At 34.2% G+C, this 21,813-nt stretch overlaps 3 protein-coding genes across 4 annotated transcripts; all 3 read right to left on the reverse strand.

Annotated features, from left to right (window-relative positions):
• Positions 1-1,315: 1,315 nt before the first annotated feature.
• On the reverse strand, positions 1,316-6,710 carry TM9SF2 (transmembrane 9 superfamily protein member 2). The gene is made up of 9 exons (XM_013312762.1): positions 6,407-6,710; positions 5,694-6,089; positions 5,007-5,162; positions 4,320-4,655; positions 3,866-3,958; positions 3,468-3,673; positions 2,750-2,909; positions 2,291-2,452; positions 1,316-1,917 (listed from the first exon to the last, which is right to left on the reverse strand). The coding sequence occupies exons 1-9, from the start codon at positions 6,530-6,532 to the stop codon at positions 1,576-1,578; spliced, it is 1,977 nt and encodes a 658-aa protein (XP_013168216.1). The 5' UTR covers positions 6,533-6,710; the 3' UTR covers positions 1,316-1,575.
• Positions 5,504-21,230, reverse strand: LOC106118194 (venom serine carboxypeptidase). 2 transcript variants are annotated; one of them, XM_013312759.1, is made up of 10 exons: positions 21,087-21,230; positions 19,385-19,701; positions 19,162-19,274; positions 18,434-18,607; positions 17,905-18,072; positions 17,221-17,480; positions 16,717-16,848; positions 15,860-16,262; positions 12,607-12,618; positions 5,504-5,513 (listed from the first exon to the last, which is right to left on the reverse strand). In XM_013312759.1, the coding sequence occupies exons 1-8, from the start codon at positions 21,119-21,121 to the stop codon at positions 15,896-15,898; spliced, it is 1,566 nt and encodes a 521-aa protein (XP_013168213.1). In that variant the 5' UTR covers positions 21,122-21,230; the 3' UTR covers positions 5,504-5,513; positions 12,607-12,618; positions 15,860-15,895. The 2 variants fall into 2 exon arrangements, with proteins under 2 accessions (XP_013168213.1, XP_013168212.1); XM_013312758.1 differs by lacking the exons at positions 5,504-5,513; positions 12,607-12,618 and having other exon boundaries at positions 15,834-16,262.
• On the reverse strand, positions 7,281-12,095 carry LOC106118197 (venom serine carboxypeptidase). Its single transcript, XM_013312761.1, has 9 exons — positions 11,943-12,095; positions 11,344-11,599; positions 9,479-9,653; positions 9,178-9,290; positions 8,842-9,009; positions 8,465-8,632; positions 7,982-8,241; positions 7,702-7,830; positions 7,281-7,565 (listed from the first exon to the last, which is right to left on the reverse strand). The coding sequence occupies exons 1-9, from the start codon at positions 11,969-11,971 to the stop codon at positions 7,370-7,372; spliced, it is 1,494 nt and encodes a 497-aa protein (XP_013168215.1). The 5' UTR covers positions 11,972-12,095; the 3' UTR covers positions 7,281-7,369.
• Positions 21,231-21,813: the final 583 nt, after the last annotated feature.

The following is a 21,813-nucleotide window of genomic DNA, read 5'->3' on the forward strand; positions in this document are numbered from 1 at the left end:
TTCATAAATGCTGTCTCTTGAACTGGGACTTATATTTAGGGATAATCGATGTTAAAAGTAGCCATCGACATAATGTATCCTGGATATTTAGACTTTAGGATCTAAAATATGGATGAAAAAAAACGTATAATTTTTTGTCATTACGAATATTGGTCATACTAATTATTTACATAATATCCATTTTTTAGAACCCACCATATTTTGGAGCAACAGTTGGTTTTTGTTATTCTACATTTTCGGATAGATTATGAAACACTGGGAATATTTCCCACTGCCGATTACTATAAAAACATTGTCCTTAATTGGTATTTTTTAATTGAAAATATTTTTTGTCCGCGTTTGGGCATCGAAAATTTAGTTCCTTTAACATTTATTCCAAAGCTTAATTAATTCGCGCCAGCACGACTTTTGCTTGGCAAGTAAAAAAAAATTAGCCTACTTCCAATATTTAATAAATTCCATAAAAGTGCACCTTAAAATAATTATAATAAAATTTTATCGTTAAACATTCAAAATACACAGGATTGTGATTAGTTCTATGTTTTCTCAAAAACTGAATGAATTGTTTTAAGAAAAATATACGAATTTATCTTTTTTTTTTTCTAATTCATGGGTTTTTAACTTCAATATACTAAGAAAATTATTATGTAATGCATAAAGTTAAATAATATTAACATCGACAATCCCTATAGATTACATAATTAAATTATCCATAATATTTAAAATTATTTTTAACATTTGCATTGATATGATTTAAATCCTCAAAGTTATAATCGTTGCTTTTCAACTACACATTCAGAAATGTTATTTATTGTGTAAAAATTCGACATACATTTAGACAAGATGAAAAATATTTTTTATATAAAAAAACTTAAACAAATATTGCGATAGGACGTTACAATAGTGAAATACATTACATAATAAGACTTATTTATATAATATTAAATAAATAAAACACATACCTTTATATACCATATGCCTAGTATATAAAGGTAAAAGCCGTACTAATTCATTTTTACATAAATAAGCCTTTTACGTATATACTAAGAAACATAAGTTCCACATTAAGGGCGTGTTCAGACCACGAGTAGCCGCCGAATGTGAGCTTGATGGAAGTTTATTTTTTTTAATAATATACTTGTTCATACCAATGCAAACTACGCAAGGCGTAGTCTGTTTACAGATATCCAGTGTTAAATAATGTTTACATTGGGACACAGTGAGCGAGCTGACAGTCGGCGGCAGATGCTAGTGTGCACATGGCCTAAAAGACCGAAACACCTAAAAACTAACTAAACACTCATAGTTTGTTATCCTAACATCGGTAATTAGTCAATAAGATCTCATTTAACTGACGTAAGCTCTCCTTCCACCGATTACACAAAGATTTTAATAAAACCTTATTTACAATGACTAAAAGAAGCTGAAACGAAAATGTCAAATAAATCTACTAATATTTAAATGACATTATCATATACATAGATTTATACATTGCACGTTGCATCACGCGCACAACAGACGAATACCACAAAAAAAAATAAACAGACAAAGTCTGGATTTCGTCACTAACAAACACTAATCGACTTTAACGACGCTGTAGATCTTCCTCACGAACCAGAAACAAGCCATGAAGCCAATGGTTCCGGTGAGAAGGAAGAACAGGAACACCATGATGAAGGTGTACCCGAAGTAGAGGAAGGTGGAGGCGGCATCTTCGATGTTGAGCTTGGTGACGAAGTAGTGGCAGCAGTAGACGAAGAGGTAGCCAGCGGTGGAGCCCGAGCTGAGGAAGGCGCGCCACCACCAGTGATAGTCTTCAGCACACAGATGGAAGTAGCACAGCAGGATGGTCGTCTCAGAGCACGTGATCACCAAGATCACGAACACGAGGAACAGGAAGCCGAACATGTAGTACATCTGCAAACATAACAAAATTATTAACAAGGTCACATAAACCCATCCTACAAGGTCAACTAACAAATGAAGTAAAATAAACATTTCTATTAACTAGTTTACCTTGGGTTTCCGAGACCAAAAACCATGTTTAAAGCATATCGTTATCTCTGTTTTGCCAAAGATAATGACAAGGATGACGATATGTTTTATATAGAGATTTTGATCTCAGAAATCTTCGACATTTCTTTACAAGAGAGAGATGGTAGATATCCCTGAAGTAGAGTAAAAGAGACAGCGCTACATAGAGCAAAACCATAGATTAGATCTTTAATACAGATTACAAAGGAAACTTGACCCTTAGGAATGATTGAGATATAGAGTAAGGTGAGGTTACCTGACTGGACCAGAGAGAGTTGAGTATGAAGAAAAGCTGTATGAAGATGCATCCGAAGGGCAGCACTCCTCCCATCACGATGCCGGGCACGGGCTGCGTGTACAGCGACTGCTCGGGAATCTGTCGCGGGATCTGGTTCGTTCGCACCGGGTGCTCCAGGATCTAAATACGAACAACAGGAATGTGATTTAAGTTGTCTGGCCGACCACCTTTGCAACTATATTGCCTTGATAATATCAAAACAAACATACAAAAAGAACTTTCAACAAATTTTACTAAAAATGACAATATATCCATACAACATTTCATCCCACATTAAAAAGCTTATGTAATTTCACAGGCTCTATACTATCTGTGTACCAAATTTCATTTGAATTGGTTAAGTACTTTTGGCGTAAGAGCGCAAAATACAGACAGAGGTACTTTCGCATTTATAATATTAGTAAGGATTCGACTCACTCTCTTCCTAAATCCAAAGTAAGCGCCGATGAATGTAAGTGGTACAGAGACGCCGAACCAGAGAGCCAGCAGCGCCACCAGAGTGGAGAAGGGCACCGCAGCAGACGACCCCTTGCCCCACAGCACCAGATTCATTATGAAGAACAGAGAGAATACCACACTGGAAACATATAAAAATATATTAGAAATTACCTACAGATAATACTTACGCATACATTCATAGCAGAAATATATTCAAAAAGAATCTCATTTTTTTTCTTCAATATGTATAAAATATTAAAAACAATAAGTATAAAACATATTTCTATCCTAAATTATTGCAAAAACAGAGATAAATTCAATCCAATTTTTTCTCTTTATAGATAAGGTATTCTATTATCTACATCCTGTTATGTAATAGGACATTTTTGTTACATTAAACATAGAATGTTGCTGCAATGACTCTTCTATCTATAATATAAAATTAATCGTAAAATGTGTTGGTAAGCGCATAACTCAACAATGCCTGGACCAATCTGGCCAATTCTTTTTTTTTAAATGTTCCTTGAAGTTCAAAGATGGTTTGTATGGAGAGAAAAATTCGAATAATAGCCGTGAACTATTTTTTTTTCATTTCACGCGGAAGGAGTCGCGGGCGACAGTTAGTACTTAATGTTATCATCACATTCATGGTACATAAAATATTAATAGATTAACTAAAAATACTATTCGAACATACCCGGGGCACACCATTGAAGTAAGTAATATATTGCTCTTCCATCGTCTACCACCAAAGCTTTTATAGATCCTGGCGCTGACGTAGCCAGCCGCAGCCCCTAGTAGCACCCAGGCAACCAGTGCACAAGTCATCAGAGCTCCACGGTTAGCCGGTGACAGGAAGCCGAGGCAGGCAAAGGCTAGTGTTACCAATGTCATGCCAAAAACCTAAAGAAATACTAAAAATAACTAAACTGACAAAAAGGTTCTAACAACTTTAAAGGAACGGGAATTGCCCTTCAACTGTGTTTGTTGAGCATTTTTATGACTGTAAAATGAACAATTTTTTTTTTCTTTTTATTGTTTTTTGAGATACTTTGTTTACAATATTCAATATTATCTCGTAAATAAAAATTATACCTGTGCTCCGGAACCAAGGAAGACAGCGAGAAGCATGCCACGACGCGGTGGTCTAAACACATCCCCATGCACCAACTTCCAACCAAACTCCTCCTAGACAATAAAACCAACATGTCATATATGGAAATTATCTCACTATAAGTTTATTTGAGTTTGGCTATACCCATGGAATAGATTGTAGCCTAGTATTCTAGCCTATATTATTAGCTGATAAATTATTAAATTGATTTGTTTCGCTTTAAGTTATATGAAAGCAATTAACCAAAGAGTTTCAAATATAATACTAGCTATAGAGTAGCCATTATGAACATTTTCCTTTAAATATTTTAAGAATATCCATCACAAGTAGTTTTTGAGTATTTGGTTTGGTCTGTAATGTCATGTCTTTTGATGAATATGTTAAAATGTCTTCGAATGTTGTACAGGTACTACTAAAAACAACACACAAATTTACCTGTGCATCTTCACCACATTCCATCTGATTATATCTTGCGATATCTTTATGTAAAGTTCTCAACAATATCATGGCAACCATTCCACTCAGGAAGAGAACAATCACTAAGGAGTTTAGTATTGAAAACCATTGGATATTGGTTTGTGGCATTGACTCCAATATGTAATCCCATCTTGAGGACCATTTTATTGTATTGTTCTTAATAAACTTCACACTATAAGAGTATGTGATACTAAATTTGTCATCTTTTAGGAGGGTGTTGGGTATTTCTAGAAGGTTGCGGTTGTTACAGTCCAAATGGTCTGGGTTTGCATGATTAATACTGGCAGGTTTGACCTGTTAGGGATGGAAAAATTAAGAAATTATTTATATGAATATAAGAATTATTTAAATCATTGATTTTCTTGAAATATAGTAACTTTATTAGCCATGTTTTACTCTATTGCTAGAGTTAGTTCATGATTATATACATCTTACTAATTAATTGTATAGATGGATGGATGTATGTATGTTTGAAGGTATCTCCAAAACAGCTGCACTGATCTTGATGAAATTTGGTGTATAGAACATAGTCTGGGTAAACACATAGGTTAATAATCATGTTTTTTTTCCCGCACGAACAGTCATGGTCATCAACTAGTAAATAATAATGGTTACTCAATTATACTCTATGTAGTTATCTCTTACCTTGGCAGAAATAATTCGCCCTTCATTATCACCAAATCCGACACCCCATTCTTCCTCTTTACCGCTGTGATATGTTATCTCCAAGTCAACATGATTGAATAAGTAGTACGCACCAACTTTGTTTGGTATATTGTTGACTATCGGAGTACATGTGTCCTGAATATGAATAAATTATTAATACAAACTATTCATAAACACATAATAGTAATGAATAGTTATCCTTCATGCATAATTAAACTGATGTCATAACTCATTAATTATTTGACCTTGTACTAGTTATAAATTAACTTTGTGCAGTAAAAACAAATTCAAATATAAACAAAAGAGTTTTGATAGGTTAATTATACTTCAAATAATGACTTAATTATTGCAAGTTAAAAGCATCCTTGTACCATAGAATTAGATCAGATAATTTATGATTAAATTCAATTAACGGCATGTTGCAAGTCTTTACTAAAATATTTTGTATTATGATTAGATTGCAACATATTTTGACACTCTGATTAACTTTTTATGACATTTCTAGACAACTTCAGGCAATGCCGTAGATTTTTCATGTCATGCTGTGCCGTAATGTAATCAAATTATAATATCACATCACATAATTCATACAATTAGATGATTAAAATTAATCCAAAAATAGGGCTTCTAGTTTATAAGAGCATAATTTACAAAGCTAAATCTTACCATGTCACTGCGCAACTGACATCCCATTGGGAAGCCGGTGCTGCAATAAACCTTGCCATCTTCATTTACCAAGTAACACCAGGTCACGGGCATATTATCCAAGATCCAATGATGCTGGTAATACAAAGCCATTCCCATTTTCAACAAGTTCAATTTCTTAATTGAATCCGGATCAGTCCCTCTGTAAGACTTGGTACACACTGCCTGGCACTCAACATTCTCAAGGAACTTTAGTCTGTATGGACTTGGCCTTATTCTCTCACCAAATACAACTTGTCCAAGGTTCTCAACTGGTGATTGTGTCTCATCGGACAAACAGAAATCAAAATGATGATATTCAAACGGTATGACAGATTCTTCTGTGTTTAGCCTATTCACAAATAGGGGGATTTCATTCTGAAAAAATATTCAAGATAAATCTATAATCTTATAATTAATTTCGTGTTTGTAATGTAAATTATATAGTAATTTTTGTTTGGACCAATTAAAAAAAATTGAAATTCTACTGGTTTAAATCTGAAAGCCTAAATTGTGTTGTACGTGTATACGTAAATTGGTTATTGCAATCAAAAATGTAGTTAAAGATATCAATTAAATCTTATCAATAGTACACGGTTTCTAATTTGTTACAGCGGTAACTATGCATGTTTCGCACATTTTATTTGATTGACACAGTTGCACCCAACAAAAAGGATATCAATGTTCTTACTTACTTTACATGACTTCCCTGTATCTTCACCAGCTTTGCAATAGTTTACTGGCGCTAAGCCGGGTAAATAAAATGCATGGATAGGTGTCAAAAACAGAAATGCGTAAAGCACATACGACACAAGAGCCATGATGTGATTGCTTTATAAATTCCTCTGAAATTACTAGAACCCAGCTATCATAAACGATACACATAAAAGTATGAATTCCACATAATCCTTTGGTACCGCTACACAAAACTTAAAGGAAATCTTTCACGATTTTAGCAAATTTTCGTTTCCATCAAAATCAGATCGAAAACGTCACCAACAAAACATAGACTAAAAAATAGTTTTTTTTACTCTTTGTCTGTTAGCCTGTTATTTCCATTTTTTGTGGCTGGTAACATTTACCATGAATTTCAAATTATTTTGAAACAAAAGTTATTTTATCATAATTTTACTGTAATTTTAACGAAATATATAACAAATTAATATCTTACGGAAATATTTCAATTATTTATTTTTGACGATTGTGCCACTGACATAAAATGTACAACGCATCACAATTAGGATAACTGCAAAAGTTAATGTTTAATTTTGTATCATGATCATTCTTTATCGAAGTAGGAGGGTAGAAATAAGAAGTTTAGAGATGGCCTAGGGATGAAAAGAAAAAAAGTAGTTCAGTTCAGCTCTTAAAATATATTTTATACATGTAACATACCTTGAACTAAGTATTTTTATAATACATGCTACATTCGATAAACAATACTAAAAATAAATATTGTTATTAAAGATGCTACATCAGTATGGTTTTTATTTGGGAGTTTTACTTTGGGCTATGAATAAAAGTAACTTCTTAAAAGAAAACCACTTTATTACATATTTACACAACCATCGTGCAATTATATACATACACACACTGATCTTAAATTAAAAATACCCTATACGAGTTAACAACTATTAATATTAAATACGTGTTTATAATTAATTTGTGGGTAGCTGACGACGCCTTTGTTGTGAGTTTTTTTCGTCGACCAACGCAGATGTATCCTTGTCAAGCTCCACGCCGCGTACGAAAGCCGATATGAGGCCTAGGGCTGCAGGCGGTTGGTCGGTGGGGACCATATGACCGGCGCCACGGACCATCACTTCAGTCAAGTTACCGGCTCTTTTGTAATACCTGTACATAACAAATATAGATCATTTTTGTGATAACACCATATTTTTAACGTTTTATTTAAGTCTTTAGTTTCTGTTCAGTGTTAAATAATGATATTTTGTGTATTGTGTAACGTATTTAATAAAATTCAAATCACCCAGCGACTCTCCCGTCATGATACCATGGCATTCTCTTGGCCGATTTGAAGTCCGCAGTACCAGAGAATGAGAGTGCATTGTATGTGTTCACCGATGGATGGTACGCAACAATGATGTCCAAATGACCACTGCAACAAGTTAAATAATTATATTACTAAGAGAAGGTGCTGATTCTTAACATTCACATTTTTTTTAAAGGAGGTATACAATGGTGTATGTCATTGGGGTTCAAGTCTAATCTCACCACCGTAACTGCAATTAAGAATAGTATAAGCTTACTTGTAGATCATAACCCTATAGTTTTCCAGTAGTTCTTCCAGCCAGTGTTTCGCGCTGCCCATAAAGTCGGGCACGAGTTTTTTATAGACAACGCCGATTGACGTGAAGTTGGTGTTGCCAACGTGAAGCGCGCGTCGCACCTCGTCGCGCTGGATGAAGTCTACGTAACTACCCTGCAAGCTTATGTCGTCTTGCAAGTAATTGTACAAGTTGCCGAGTCGTGACTCCGAGATGAACAGTTGAAGCAAGTAATTGTAATACTGAAAACATAAAGGTTCTATATTAGTCAATCATAACATTAAAAACATAAAGACTTCGTGTTTTCGAAATGGCATATAAATGCCCTTCAAAAAAAGGGCTATATAATGTACGTGTTTTTACAAGATAATATATTAAAAGCACTAGTTTTTCCATTGCGTTTTTTGCTGTATCTATTATTATGAGGTAAATTGCTTTGTCCTGTTGTAATTCATAATGCCTTACCGCGTATGCTTTAAGCATCTCTCCGTTGTTGATGAACTGTATGACAGCGGTCTCAAGGTGGTTCATGGCGTCTGCCGCCTTGTCGTCCAGCAGACCCACCTCACGCACGAAGTGGCTGTAGCGTTGTAGAGTCAGCGGGTCAATGAACCCGTTGCCGATCGCTAAACCCTGCGATATAAGTTATCAAGCTAATATTACTTTACACATTTAAACATACAGTCGCACGCTTGACCTAAAATGAGTGCTAGAAATTACAGATTTGACAAGACAAGAGGCGAATCGTTCGCACAGAGTCTTGTCTGTATAATACAACAAAGATATTCTCCACCAAAAGGTTTCACGAATCGATTTAGTACTTAAATACTTATCAAACTCACCTGTAGATTAACAGGTTCTTGCTCCTCCCGATGCCAGAGTATTTGTACCGCGAGGGATGGTATGTGTTTCCCAGCGTACGACTCTCCCGCCAGCGTCAGAGGTGCCTTCCTCAGCTCAGGGAACAGCGTAAGGAACTGCTGCAGTGCTGCGTAAAGATTCTCACCGATCTAAATCATAATAAATAGAAAATGGAGTGTATTTATTGCACTCAGTTGGAGTACATAATTATCACGTGGGATAAACTAATGTACTTTTAATTTTTCTTTTATTCAATGCTCTCATCTCTTAGAGATCGATGCGCAAATCATTTTAATAATATGCGAAGCCGTAGTTACCGTTGTCTGATTAGTAGAATATCCCCTGTCGTCGTCAGTAAAACTGAAGCCGGTGCCCACGGGGTTGTCGATGAACAGCAGGGAATGGTTCTTGCCCCAAGAATACTTCATCTCTACAAAACAATATTTATTTATTAAACGTAACTACTTTAATGTTAGAATGGAACCATGTAAATAATAAATTCCGTATAATGTTGAAAGAAATCTAAGACTACGACTTTTATTTTTATAAAAGACTAAATTATTGAATGAAGATCTTTTACCGTATAAAACCTTAAATAATAAAGATCTTCCACAATACCTTCTAAATTACTATTTTCAGTGACACGAAAGGGTCCGATCTCAGTAAAGAGGCCGTACAAGGATGATGCGCCGGGCCCTCCCTGCAGCCAGAGGATCAAGGGCGTCTCCGAGATAGGCTTGTCCGCCACCGGGAAGTACCAGAACCAGAGGTTCGAGTTGTATTCTTTATTTACCTAAAAAAACATATATTGCGACCTTACTCGGGAATGTAACTTTTTCTGTATCAGACAATTGATTTGGCACGTTGGGAATAAGCGACCTCTTCCGTTCGCGAACCGATGCGCGGACCCACGCGCTAAGTTAAGTCAAGAGTTTGTCTCCTACAAAATGAACAAACTTACAAAACAACGATATTCTGAGCACATATATATAACTCTTCCACATTCTAACACAATCGATTTATGCAATTAAATATGCATGTTATCATATTATTTAACTTTAGTAAAATTTAAGTAAAATATTTTCAAATTAACGTTTTAATTAAAAGACATCGTATAATATTTAATTTACTAATATAACGTTTACTAGATACATAATTAAAACAAAAAAATAATTAAATTTGTAACCCATGTATAGATACATAAAAAGAAAAAACTAGGTCAATTGTTAACGAGTTGAGAACTTGTATGAAAGCTTCAAGACGGCAACAATTTTCTCGAGACGTTTACTTTGAAGTAAAGCTCTGAGATGCGGCTCATTAGCAATTTCTCACGCTTTACTCGTACGAGTAGTTGTGTCCGAGCAAGGAAATAATTGAGATTGCAACATATCAAATTAAATCTGTCCTCTTTATAATTTTATTTTTAATTAATGATCTAGCCATCTTTATGAAACTAACTTGAACTCTGACAGGTTAAATTTGTCGTAATAATCAGAAATATGACTGAAATACTAACTAGCATCCGCACCAGGGTTCGCACGCCTAGTAAAGAATAACAGCAGAATTTTATAAATCTTTCACTTTTGGACCGAAAACTGTAACTGTAACCGATATCTGGCTTTCCTTGTTGAAGTATTTGTTAACCGAAGAGACCCCTCTACTATACAACAATGTTTACAGTTTTTTTTATTAAAATTTTATTGTTTTTTTAAGGCCATGTGTTATAAAGTTTAGATAAGTTATTTCTTTAAATGCATAGATTATTAACATGGCATATTATATATATATATGCAATTAAGAAATCACTTTTTAAAATTATTTTTATTTACAGTTATGACAAGGTGTAAATCTTCGCGGGTCCTACTAAAGCACTGTTTTGGTTAGTTTTCTTGATTCTAACGAAAATGTCATCTATTCATACTGTAAGTATACCACAGTGTAGAGACATGGGTAATTGATGGTTGTTACGTAAAGAGGCAGCATTTCGCTGGCAGGTAGGAAATTGCAGCGCAGTCCCACGATCTCTCGAGGTCGAACTGAGCGCAAAGCTCCGACATGTGTGCCCCCAATGCGTCGACCGGCGCCGGCGCAGTCGCAAGCGCATCCAATATATTTATTATATCTACACTATGTTTATACTGTACCGTTTATGTAGTCGTAAATAACAGTTAGAGTATGATTTATTAATATAGAGATTCAAAGCTTTAAAGCATTCGCTCCTTGAAATACACATGCCAAAAAGAAAAATAAACTGCCATCTTTAGAGTTATCCCATGCCAGTCATTCTTTAAAAAAATTACAGTTATTTTGCGAAAAGTTGTACAGTTATATGGCGAGTGCGCTATAAGTTTTTAATTCATTATAATATAATAAAATTATTGTATGTATGTACTTACAAGAAGGTAAAAGGTCAACGATGTATCGATTTTATATTCTTTGTGGTCTTACTAAGAAAACCATTAAATCAAAGTTAATTTACTCACAGTTAAATATCCTGCGTAACTCTCCATATCAGGTAGGGTGTACCCTGGATCGACAAAGGCGGCTTTCCTCGCCTCTTCCAGTTTCTTCTCTTCAATATACGGCGTGAGGAGTAAGGGTTCCCCTGCGTCGTAGCCTGCCCGGACTCGTCCACTGTGGTATGTCTTCTCCATGAAGGTCAGAATGGGCTCCGGCGCCTCCCCAGGAGGTAACTCGGGTAATAAATAATGCTCCGTGCATATTATTAGTTGAGAGATCCTATAAAAAATATTTAAAAAATATAGTGCGCAACTTATTAATTGATTAAATATTTATTAATTAAAAAATTTCAACAACTATTTTCGTAAGCATTGTGTATTTTTCGAAATCAAAAAATTATAAAAAAATCTACAACGCGATGGAAATGAAAGTAAAGTAAACTAAAATCACTGGTAAAAATCGCCTTTTACTAATTCTTAGTTTAAAAACAAAATCAAAAAAGACAAAAGCACTTCGAAATTTCAGCCAAATTTTAAATATTTTTAATCAAACTTAACAATATCAAATATGAATAAAGTTGAAAAAGTATTTGATAAAGCCATTGAAAGAAAAAAATACTTACGATAACAAAATGGTCCAGCGCGGTATCATCTTTGAGCGGTGTGGTATCGTCCGGAGCCTGGGTACAGCCGCAGAGATCTGCCGGAGCGGAATGGATCGGGAGTACTAGCGGCTGAAACCTTGTATACCCCCGCGGCCCGCCTGTACTTGCCACTTGAACTTGGATTTATCTCTATCTTATATACAGGGTGTCCGGTTTTACTTGTTTACAACTCGATTACGTTAAAATTTTAACGATACGTAACTGATACATCGAATAAAATAGAATTTTCACGATCGCGAGTAAATACTGAGTATTATTAGTATTTATATTTACGTGATAAAATTTATCTTTGAGTTTATAATACAAACATGCAATACGATCACTGGAACCCTTTAATATCTTAGTAGTATAAATCGGCTTAATTATTCGTTTTCGATTCATTAATTTCATAAGATTATTAATGATTACAATAGCGAGAAGATTTTTTGATACATTAACTGTTGGTACAAAATTTCAAGTAAAAAACGTACAATATTAAATTGAACAAGATGAACTTGTATTATATGGTGCGTTAATATACTTTTTTTTTTAATTTAATTTTAACATTGTATAAACATATTGTTATAGAAGTATTAATGTAAATTAATACTGATAAGTAGCTAAAGCCCCAGTAATATAGTACATAAAAAAATAATAAAATAATTTTCTCGACTCGGCCATTTGGATAATCGCATCAAGCTGTATAGTGCCGGAGAACAGGTATGGGGTACCAATGACCTGTTTAGCATAAACGCGCTCCCACGCTCCCCACATTCGCGATAGATTCTTGCACGCTCTTAAAATGTGATTTGCTCTATATTTAGGATGTGTAGTAAAACAAACATCGACGGGGCATCGCCGCGACGTGCACGCGGTCGCTAATGCGCCATAACGACGCCCGCCGTACAATACCGCACCGTAATTATAATTTCCCACGCTCCGGGTTTTTTTCGGAGTGTAAAATTGACATTCAAAGCTTGCTCTGTGCTCCGAAACCCGATGATCCATTTACTACGTGAATTGGAAAATTTCCTATAAAACCTCCGCGTATAAATTGAATGCGAATTTATTTTTCTAAAAGAACTGTGTGAAATATGATAATGACATAGTTTTCAAGACGTTTAATTTCTAAGATCCTTATGGAGTCCTTAGCTCTTTATAATGAGAATTTTTAGTTTCCCATTGAACCTAGATTAAGTACCGTATTTAAATTTAATTACAAAAAAAAATATAATAACGTAAAAAAAAATAGAAGAGTTCCATAAAAAGTGTGCTTTCTAGTAAAGATTGTTGAGACTTAAATCTAATGATTTTTTTCCATAATTACACATGTATTTTAAATGTGTTTATCTCAATATAATTTTAATGTAATCGAAAATTATTTTCTTTATTCATGGGTCTTATCAGAGAGATCGTGTTGTCTAAAGTATCGTAGTCTGATAAAATCGACTCGTAAGCGCTTTCCGGAAATAGCACAATAAAATTGTCAAAAGATAAAGAAATCAATATCCCGATACACGATACCATAGATTACGTGAATACGGCTAATAGAGGCAGTAATTGCTACAGTATTAAACTCTGTTTTGTTTACAAACAGGGCCGTTTCAACTCGTGTGCTGGGCCGCACGGGCGCCAGTTTCTTTAGGACGCCAACTAATAAATGGCCTTTAACAAGTTTCAAAAATTGGAATTTATCACAGAGGCGCCTTACTGATTTTCTCACTCGGGCGCTCGATACGGTGAAGACGACTCTATTACAAAGATAGATAAGTCTTTTTAATATTTTAAATTAAATGGAAAACTTAAGTGATTAAATTTTATAGCTTAATTTTGATTGCCAGTCACCTAATACCATGTTTGCACTTGTCGTTACCCTGTGTACAGTCACCCGCGCGGCCTTGGCGTACGTGAATCGGTTACTTACGATATCAAAGTTGTTCAAAGCATACTTATTTGGTGAGAACTTCCCAGCGGCCAGTAGTACGCATTAATTTGTAAATAGATGCTGTAATAATTGATGTACAAAATAAGTTAGATAAAGAATTGTTTTATTATTACAGTTTTATCTTTAATGTTAATACGATAATTAATTAGGAAAATATATTTCAGATCTACTACAAAAATATAGTAAGAAAAATGAAATATTTTTGATAAAGGTAGGCCTTCCATCCTTAAACAAATAGGACTACTATTGGGTAATATACCCCAGGTAGACTATAATTCCTTGACAGCTTTAAGCACTGCTAAGGATTTTTTTTAACTTTAGTCTCGTTCAATCATACTTCATACTAATATTATAAATGCGAATGTTTAGATGTTTGGTGGCTGAACGGAACTCAATGTGATTTGGAATACATATAGAACATAGTCTGGTAGAACACATAAGATACTAATTAAGTTTTTTTTTTAATCGACGTAGACGGAATCTCAGATGATAGCTATTTTTATAAAACAACACTCCCTCGTAATGTTATCAGGCGATGCAATTTTATCATGAATTCCTCGCAGACGAGCCGTTTTCTTGATATATCTATCTCCAATCAGATCGCCATTAATGTTTCGTCTCATGTACGAACCTGTCTACTTATTGTCAGCAGTAACCATGCAGTGACTACTTAATTAAAGTTTTTTCTACATAAATAACTATCTGTTTTCCATAATATTAACATTAGAGATATTGATTACTTAAAAATAATAATTAAAACATTAAGAAGATAACAGTTGCATTTTAGTGTATATTATTTATTATTGAAATTTGTCGAAGCGTCTAAAACCATTTTTTTATTTTAAGTTCACTTTGGTGCATACCTCGTAATATAATTGAATATATTGATATATACGTTGTTACAATTCTTTTTAAGCATATCCTTAGGTAAAACCACTACTGAGGTTAGAGTAGACAGCTGGGTGACCGCCTAGGTCTCTGGACATTAGGGGTCCTATAGGTCTGAGAATTACAGTCTCACGTAATCTTATTAAATCTCGTCCCTCAAGGCATGTTTAAGACGCGTCGTAGAAAGTAGGAACTGAGTAAAACACATTATAACTATATGTTTATCTCATACATTAAGAAGTTAAGAATTCAAACAACATTGTTGAGGAAAAAACATGTTGGAATTTTTTTTTTGCGAAAATTATAACTCAATACGCTTCAGGGATGGGTTTATGCAATAAAAGTAATTTTATATTAATAAACTTTATTTTTATTAAATTTTAGAAAAATGTACATTTTTAACGAGTATTACAGGCAAAGATAGGCAGGATTCGATATTATGCATTTTAAGACGATATTTAGCACCTTAATAGTAAACAGAAATTCTTATTAACTAAAGGTTAGAAGTGTGGGGTTAACGTTTATATGGAGAGATATTCCTTAATGCTTTATCTGAAATACTTGATTATTTACAAAAACACATCGCAATAAAAATAAATGACCCTTCTTCAAGTTTTCTGTAAAAATATTTTTGAAAAATACATTTTGCCGAAAAAAAAAATGTTTTTTTGGGATCATTGGCCTTGATTGTTTTTTTTTCAAATGCGGAATCGAAGGGATTTTTAGGGTTCACATGTAATAGTGTACGGAACATTTCTACCAATTTTGTAGTCTGCAAATAGTAGCTTCAATATCTTAATTAGACTGAAGTAATACAAATGTATAAAAATATTCGAAAAATATCCATAGTAATTATTAATTTACGTCTATATTTTAAATGTAACAAAAACATATTGTCAAATCCTTCGTTTAATACAATCGCTTGATTATAAATATTACGAGAGGAGAGTAGCCAATAATCTTTGAAAAAACATAGACAAGATTTTGTTATAGATAATACAAGAAGACTTTTATATCTGTAACGTTTTAATTTCTAATAATAATGGCAGGTCTCAGATTAAATAAAAAAATAAAATGTTATCACAATAATAGTATTTTATCACGTCATAGACAGAATCCCATCTGAGAGTGGGGAATAGAAGAAATCCTCGTTCCTCCTCCGCCATCGCACCGCGAACACGACCAGTACAAGTAGACCCATAATTAATAGAACATTCACACTGACACTCACAATCAAACCAGTTTTATAACCTGTACCAGAATCTGGTACAGTTTCCTGGTTATCTGGTACGGTATACTCTGGCGTATTCTTCGGGTCTACTTGATAGTTTGGTGGTGTTGGCAAATCCAGGCCCCTGATGAAGTAGGAGACTAATTGCTGCACCTGTACCGGTTTGTCGATTGGTGAGAGATGTCCCGCGTCCTGGACTAATACTTCTGTAAAACCTCCGCCGGTTTTAACGAACCTGTAAATTGTTTTGAAAAGCTTGTATTTAACAGTGGGCCAGCTCGCCCGGTGCGATATCACGACTACACAGAAGACAGGCGTCAAGTGAAAGCAATACCACGTTGCCTATCCTTGGAAGGAGACGTGGTTTTAGAGGAGACGAGGTCTCATAGAAAAGGGAAATTTCCTCTTTCGGCGCATGTCCTCCATCGCGTGAAGCTAGGCAACGCATCTGTAGTTGCGATGTCTAGATTGATAAAGATTGAATAATGTGCAGAGGTCGCTTCGCTATTTTGGCGAATTCAGGTGCTTACATGTTTGGAAAAAAAGTTTGAAATATGTTTTCCCGGATTCTCCTTAACATAGTGATAGGACGAAATTACATCAATGTCCTTTATATCTATATTTCTGCCTTATTCCCATCCCTCGCCCCCTACACCTAAAATGTATAATTGTAGGATGTTGTCAGTTACCCAGCACGAGACTCGTTGTACCACCAGGGTGTGCGCGGCGCGCGCAGGAACATCTCGCGCCCGCTCCAGTGCCAGTGCTGGCGCCGCCACTCCGCCGCTGGCACACATGGCGTTGTCAAGTCCAGCTGACCGCTGCAAATACAAGTAAGTATACTGCAAAATTATTTTTTTATCTTCCATCCATCTTCTATCCTAACTTAATGAGTACTCTCACTAACGGTGAAGGAAAACGTCGTGATGCAACCTGCACATATCTAAGAAGATATTCAAAGATATGTGTGAAGTCAACCAACCCTCAATTGGCCAAAGTTGACTACGGCCTAGCCACCCTTAATTTAGGGTAGGTTCCGAGCACCAGTGGGGGCGATTAGTGAGCTGATGATGATTCTAACTTCTTCCACTTATTATATTTACAGATGTTAGAATTTTTAACCGACTGCAAAAAGGAGGAGGTACTCAAGTATATGTTTTGTTACTTTGCAATAGCTATTTAAAATGACTTACCAATAGATGAGGACTCTGCAATGTTCCAATACAGAGGACATAATCGGTGACATTGGGTTCAAGAAATCTTCAACAATATACGTATGAACACTGTGATTGCTGAAGGTGAAACGTATGCTGCCAACATGCAGCGCCTCGCGGACATTCTCCAATGCAATATATTCACTAAAATCCTCCAAATCCCGATAACTCTTCAATACATTATACGTATCAGGCTTAAAAGCTATCTGCTGCAATTTGTCGAGCAACGAGTTTCTAAGCTGGAACACGTCAATATATAGATTAAAGAAGCTTCGCATTTTCTCTAATTATAAAAAAAAACTATTGCCCGAGACTCCGTTCGGGAAATTAAAAAACTAGTAGCCTATGTATTCTTTCGACCTATGTTCTACATCTATGTTTAATTTCATCGAGATCCACGCAGCCATTCTGGAAATACCTTGTAACAAACATCCATCCATTTATCTAAACTTTCGCATTTATAATATTAGTAAAAATTACTGTCGCCTCGACTCCGTCTGCGTGGATTTAAATAAAAACTTAATAGATTATGTATGTTCTTTTAGACTATGTTCTACATGTATTCCAAATTTCATCAAAAACCTTGCGGCCGTTCCTTTGAACATCCATACATCTCAACGTTCACATTCACAGTAAGAAGAAAGATAGAAGAGACATGCATACCTCAACAGCAGCACTGGAATTTCCTTTTTGAACGGCCTGTATAAACTGTTCCTGAAGGGAGCTGGCAGCGATCACCCCCTGCCGGTCTATCAGACCCCAGTTGTAGAAAACCGAGGTGAAGTTTGTCTCCCCCTTGCGGTCTAACGCTGGATTACCCATTATTAAACCCTGGAAAATTGTCACCAATTGGAACTTCGGTTCGTAAAATAATGAGGAAATGCCCATATTTTTTTTATTATTACAATAACATATAATAGAAATAAAGCATATATACAGGATGTTAAATCAATTTGACAGCTTAAAATATGAGAACAGGTTAGTGCCACTGATGATAGGCTATTGCTTATAAATAACAGTTCTTGTGTCGTTCTGGTTTAAACGCGCCTGTTGATGTTCCTGACAACACTATCGCTATACAACGCTACCAACCAAAATAGCGAATATCAATGTTAAGTGCAATTTAAATAAACAAAGATGTAAAATGATCTTTATTATTATCTAACAATGCAATACAACAAATTTTACCAACTTTTAAGTTAAAAGGTATTTTTCCATGTTCGTTCATCTCCTGCAATGCTTTGTTTGCGAATGCCGGTATGTAATGTCCACCGTAGGATTCGCCAGCCACGTATAATTCGCTAGATTGTAACACAGGGAACAGCACAACCAATTGCTTGACTGCTGTGTACAATTGGTTGGAATACTGCAAAAGTGGAAAGTGAAGTATTCTAGGAAAATTCAAAAAATGTCTTTATATGTGAAATCTTAAAAAAAACAGTCTTGACAGACAGACGGACGGACAACAAAGTGATCCTATAAGGGTTCCGTTTTTTCCTATGAGGTACGGAACCCTAAATAACAATATATTGTATTTAAATGTAAAAAATAATTAAAGTCTAAGGCTGAAACTTACAGTTCGTGCTTAGAATTTGCTCTGTCTCTCATGCTTAACTTACGTCAATCTTATCTTAGGCTTTGCTAAGACTTACGTCGCAATTCGAATTTACAGTCGTTATGGGCTGAGCAAGTGCTAAGCCAGAGCTAAGACAAATTTTGACAGTGTTTCTATACGCGTAATATATTTTTAGTAATTCAATAATAATTATTGGCATTTACAAAAATAATATTTATGATATGTATCTTATGATACATAACATAAATATTATTTTTAAATATTTATATATTATTTTTCTTTATTGTTGATTCCTATATTGTTAATCTTTTTGCATAATTAACGGATAAACAATTTCGTCGTACCATAGACATATTTCTTGCGAATCCATCATTGCTGTCAGTGAAACTGAATCCAGCGCCTACTGGGTTATCGATGAACACCATGGAGTACTCCCTACACCATGAGGAATCACGTTCTATAAGAAAACAATTTTACTTATAGATAATATTAGATTAACGATAACAATGCTTTTAAGTATTATTCACAGATTTCTATAAATTGAAATATATCTATTGTTTAACTCACTTTTTAAACCTAAATCTTTCTTGTATTCAAATGGACCGACTTCATCAAACACACCAACAAGACTGGTCGCACCGGGACCTCCTTGCAGCCAAATAATCCATGGCGTCTTATCAACTGGCTTATCAGGAACCGGGAAGTACCAGAAGAATAGATTTGAGTTGTATTTTTTATCAACCGTAAGGAATCCGGAATAGCTGGTCACATTTAAGAATAGTAAAGGATCAACGCTAGCAAGTTTTCTCGCCTCTTCAGTTTTATTCGCTTCAATAAGAGGCGTAAGAATCAATGCTGGTGTTACAGATTCTGTTATTTTTATACTGAAATAAAAATAATATTATTTAGAAAACATCCTGTGTATACATATAGTATGAATCAAATATACGAAGTCTCAGTAATTTGATTGCTGATTACTTATTACGTTTGAAAGAAAAATACTTAAGTCGGGTGGGATCGTCTTCAAATTTTCTATTTACTATCACAAACCTTATATTTCAGTTACATTTTTAATTATGTTTTTATCCTACTCGAAGGATCATTTAAAATTTTCATTAAGTTGTTTAGTTAGAACGATTAATATTTTTGGCAGTAAAAAGCCTATAACAGAGATAGTATATATATATATATAGTAGAGTGAATAGGCACTTACTAAGCTAGCGCGTACCATCTTTCGACCAAATCTCTACTTCACCAGGTGGGATCGTGGTCAAGCGCTAGCTTATAAAACGTAAAAAAAAAAAAAAAAAACAAATTTTTAACTTCATCTTTATCATCTCTCTTTTCCTTAGTAACGAAAATGTTGTCTTTACTATTGATATTAATTTAACTAATTGCGAGTATGACGCAAGACGCGCATTTATTGGTATGCATGCGTACAACATTGCAACATGTTTCTGAGACCTTCATGGCTGCAGACGTAAATAAAATCTATTTATATCTCAAGAGAGTTTATATCTCTCTGCAATATATCATCCTTTGTAGATATACGATACCTAAAGTCTGAGTACATTATTCTGCTGTGCCTAAGGTGAATGAGCTACAATAAATAATTAAAAATATACGAATATTTATTAAGTATTGACAGTTTATAAAAATGTGTATTAAGAGTTTAATATTAAATTGAACTAAATACAAATATTATATCTGAGAAAAAATCAAATGGGGAAATCACGATTTTCGTAATATTTAATTTTAATTAAAAAAAAGAATTGATACCCGGTTCCCCTGAGAAAATAAAATAGCAATTATTATTTCTATCATAATAGATATTATGGAACAGAGACTGTAAGAGTTTGTTATTCATTTAACTTATAAGTTTTGTACTAAGGTTTTATATATAGTTTTTACTTGACATGGATAGACATGCAAATTTTACTACAGTTTAACCATAATTACTTTCCTTTGCATTTAATTAATTATTAATAACAACCTAACCTCAAATTAACAATACCTAACTTAATATAATTAGTAACATTTAAACAATTTATCTTTGGAATTACATATACAATATATTTGTGTACATTTTTTTAATTTTATTCAAGTAATTGTCCATTACAATGACACGTACTTACTTAAATTACAGATTAACATTTAAATTCACAATACAAAGTAAACAAATACATATACCAATTCTAATACACAACAGAAATTAATAAACCTACATAACATATTGTACACAAGCTATACAATACAAAAATCCACTTACCTTAAAATAAAAACTAAGGTAAAAACTAATTTCATCTTAGATAACAACTTATTGACTAATTAAACAAAAACAATTAACTAAACTCGGAAACAAAAGTTACATTTATTAACCACACATAGACAACTGATAAAGGATCAACTACAGAAGGAAAACGAAAATAGGTTGGTTATGTTATCATAATTTACGATTGACGTGAGACATTCAGTGTTTACACATACATTTTGAATTTCTAACAAAAGAAGATGACATCGCGCGTTGCGGAATTTCGAAAATACAATGTTTTATCGTAGTTAACAAGAGAATTGAAAATTTACAATAATATATAAAAAATGTTACTCTCACTATGTCCGACAATTTATAAGTAACCTCATGTAGAAAAAACTACTAAATAAGAATATGCGATAGGAATATTATAATGGCAACACTGAAAATGAGTCATGGCGCGTAGATTAAAAACAAGCGCCAATAGGGGCTCGACTTTCCATTCAAAACACACGCACACACTCATAGAATGAACACCATTACAAACAAAAATGTACTCACTAGTCGGCATAAATAAACAGGTTCTTCATTAATCATTATTATTGCCATGCGGGAAAACCATGCGTAATGTTTTTATTTATAATTATTGTAAGGAAAAAAAGATGCATGAAGTAATTGTAGGCTACTTTCAAATATTCTTTAGCATTAAATTCAAGCGCGTCAATCATCGATTCTCTAGGATCTT

This window comes from Papilio xuthus, unplaced genomic scaffold (assembly GCF_000836235.2).
Source record: "Papilio xuthus unplaced genomic scaffold, Pxut_1.1 DF827597.1, whole genome shotgun sequence".
NCBI classification, from domain to species: Eukaryota; Metazoa; Arthropoda; class Insecta; order Lepidoptera; family Papilionidae; genus Papilio; species Papilio xuthus.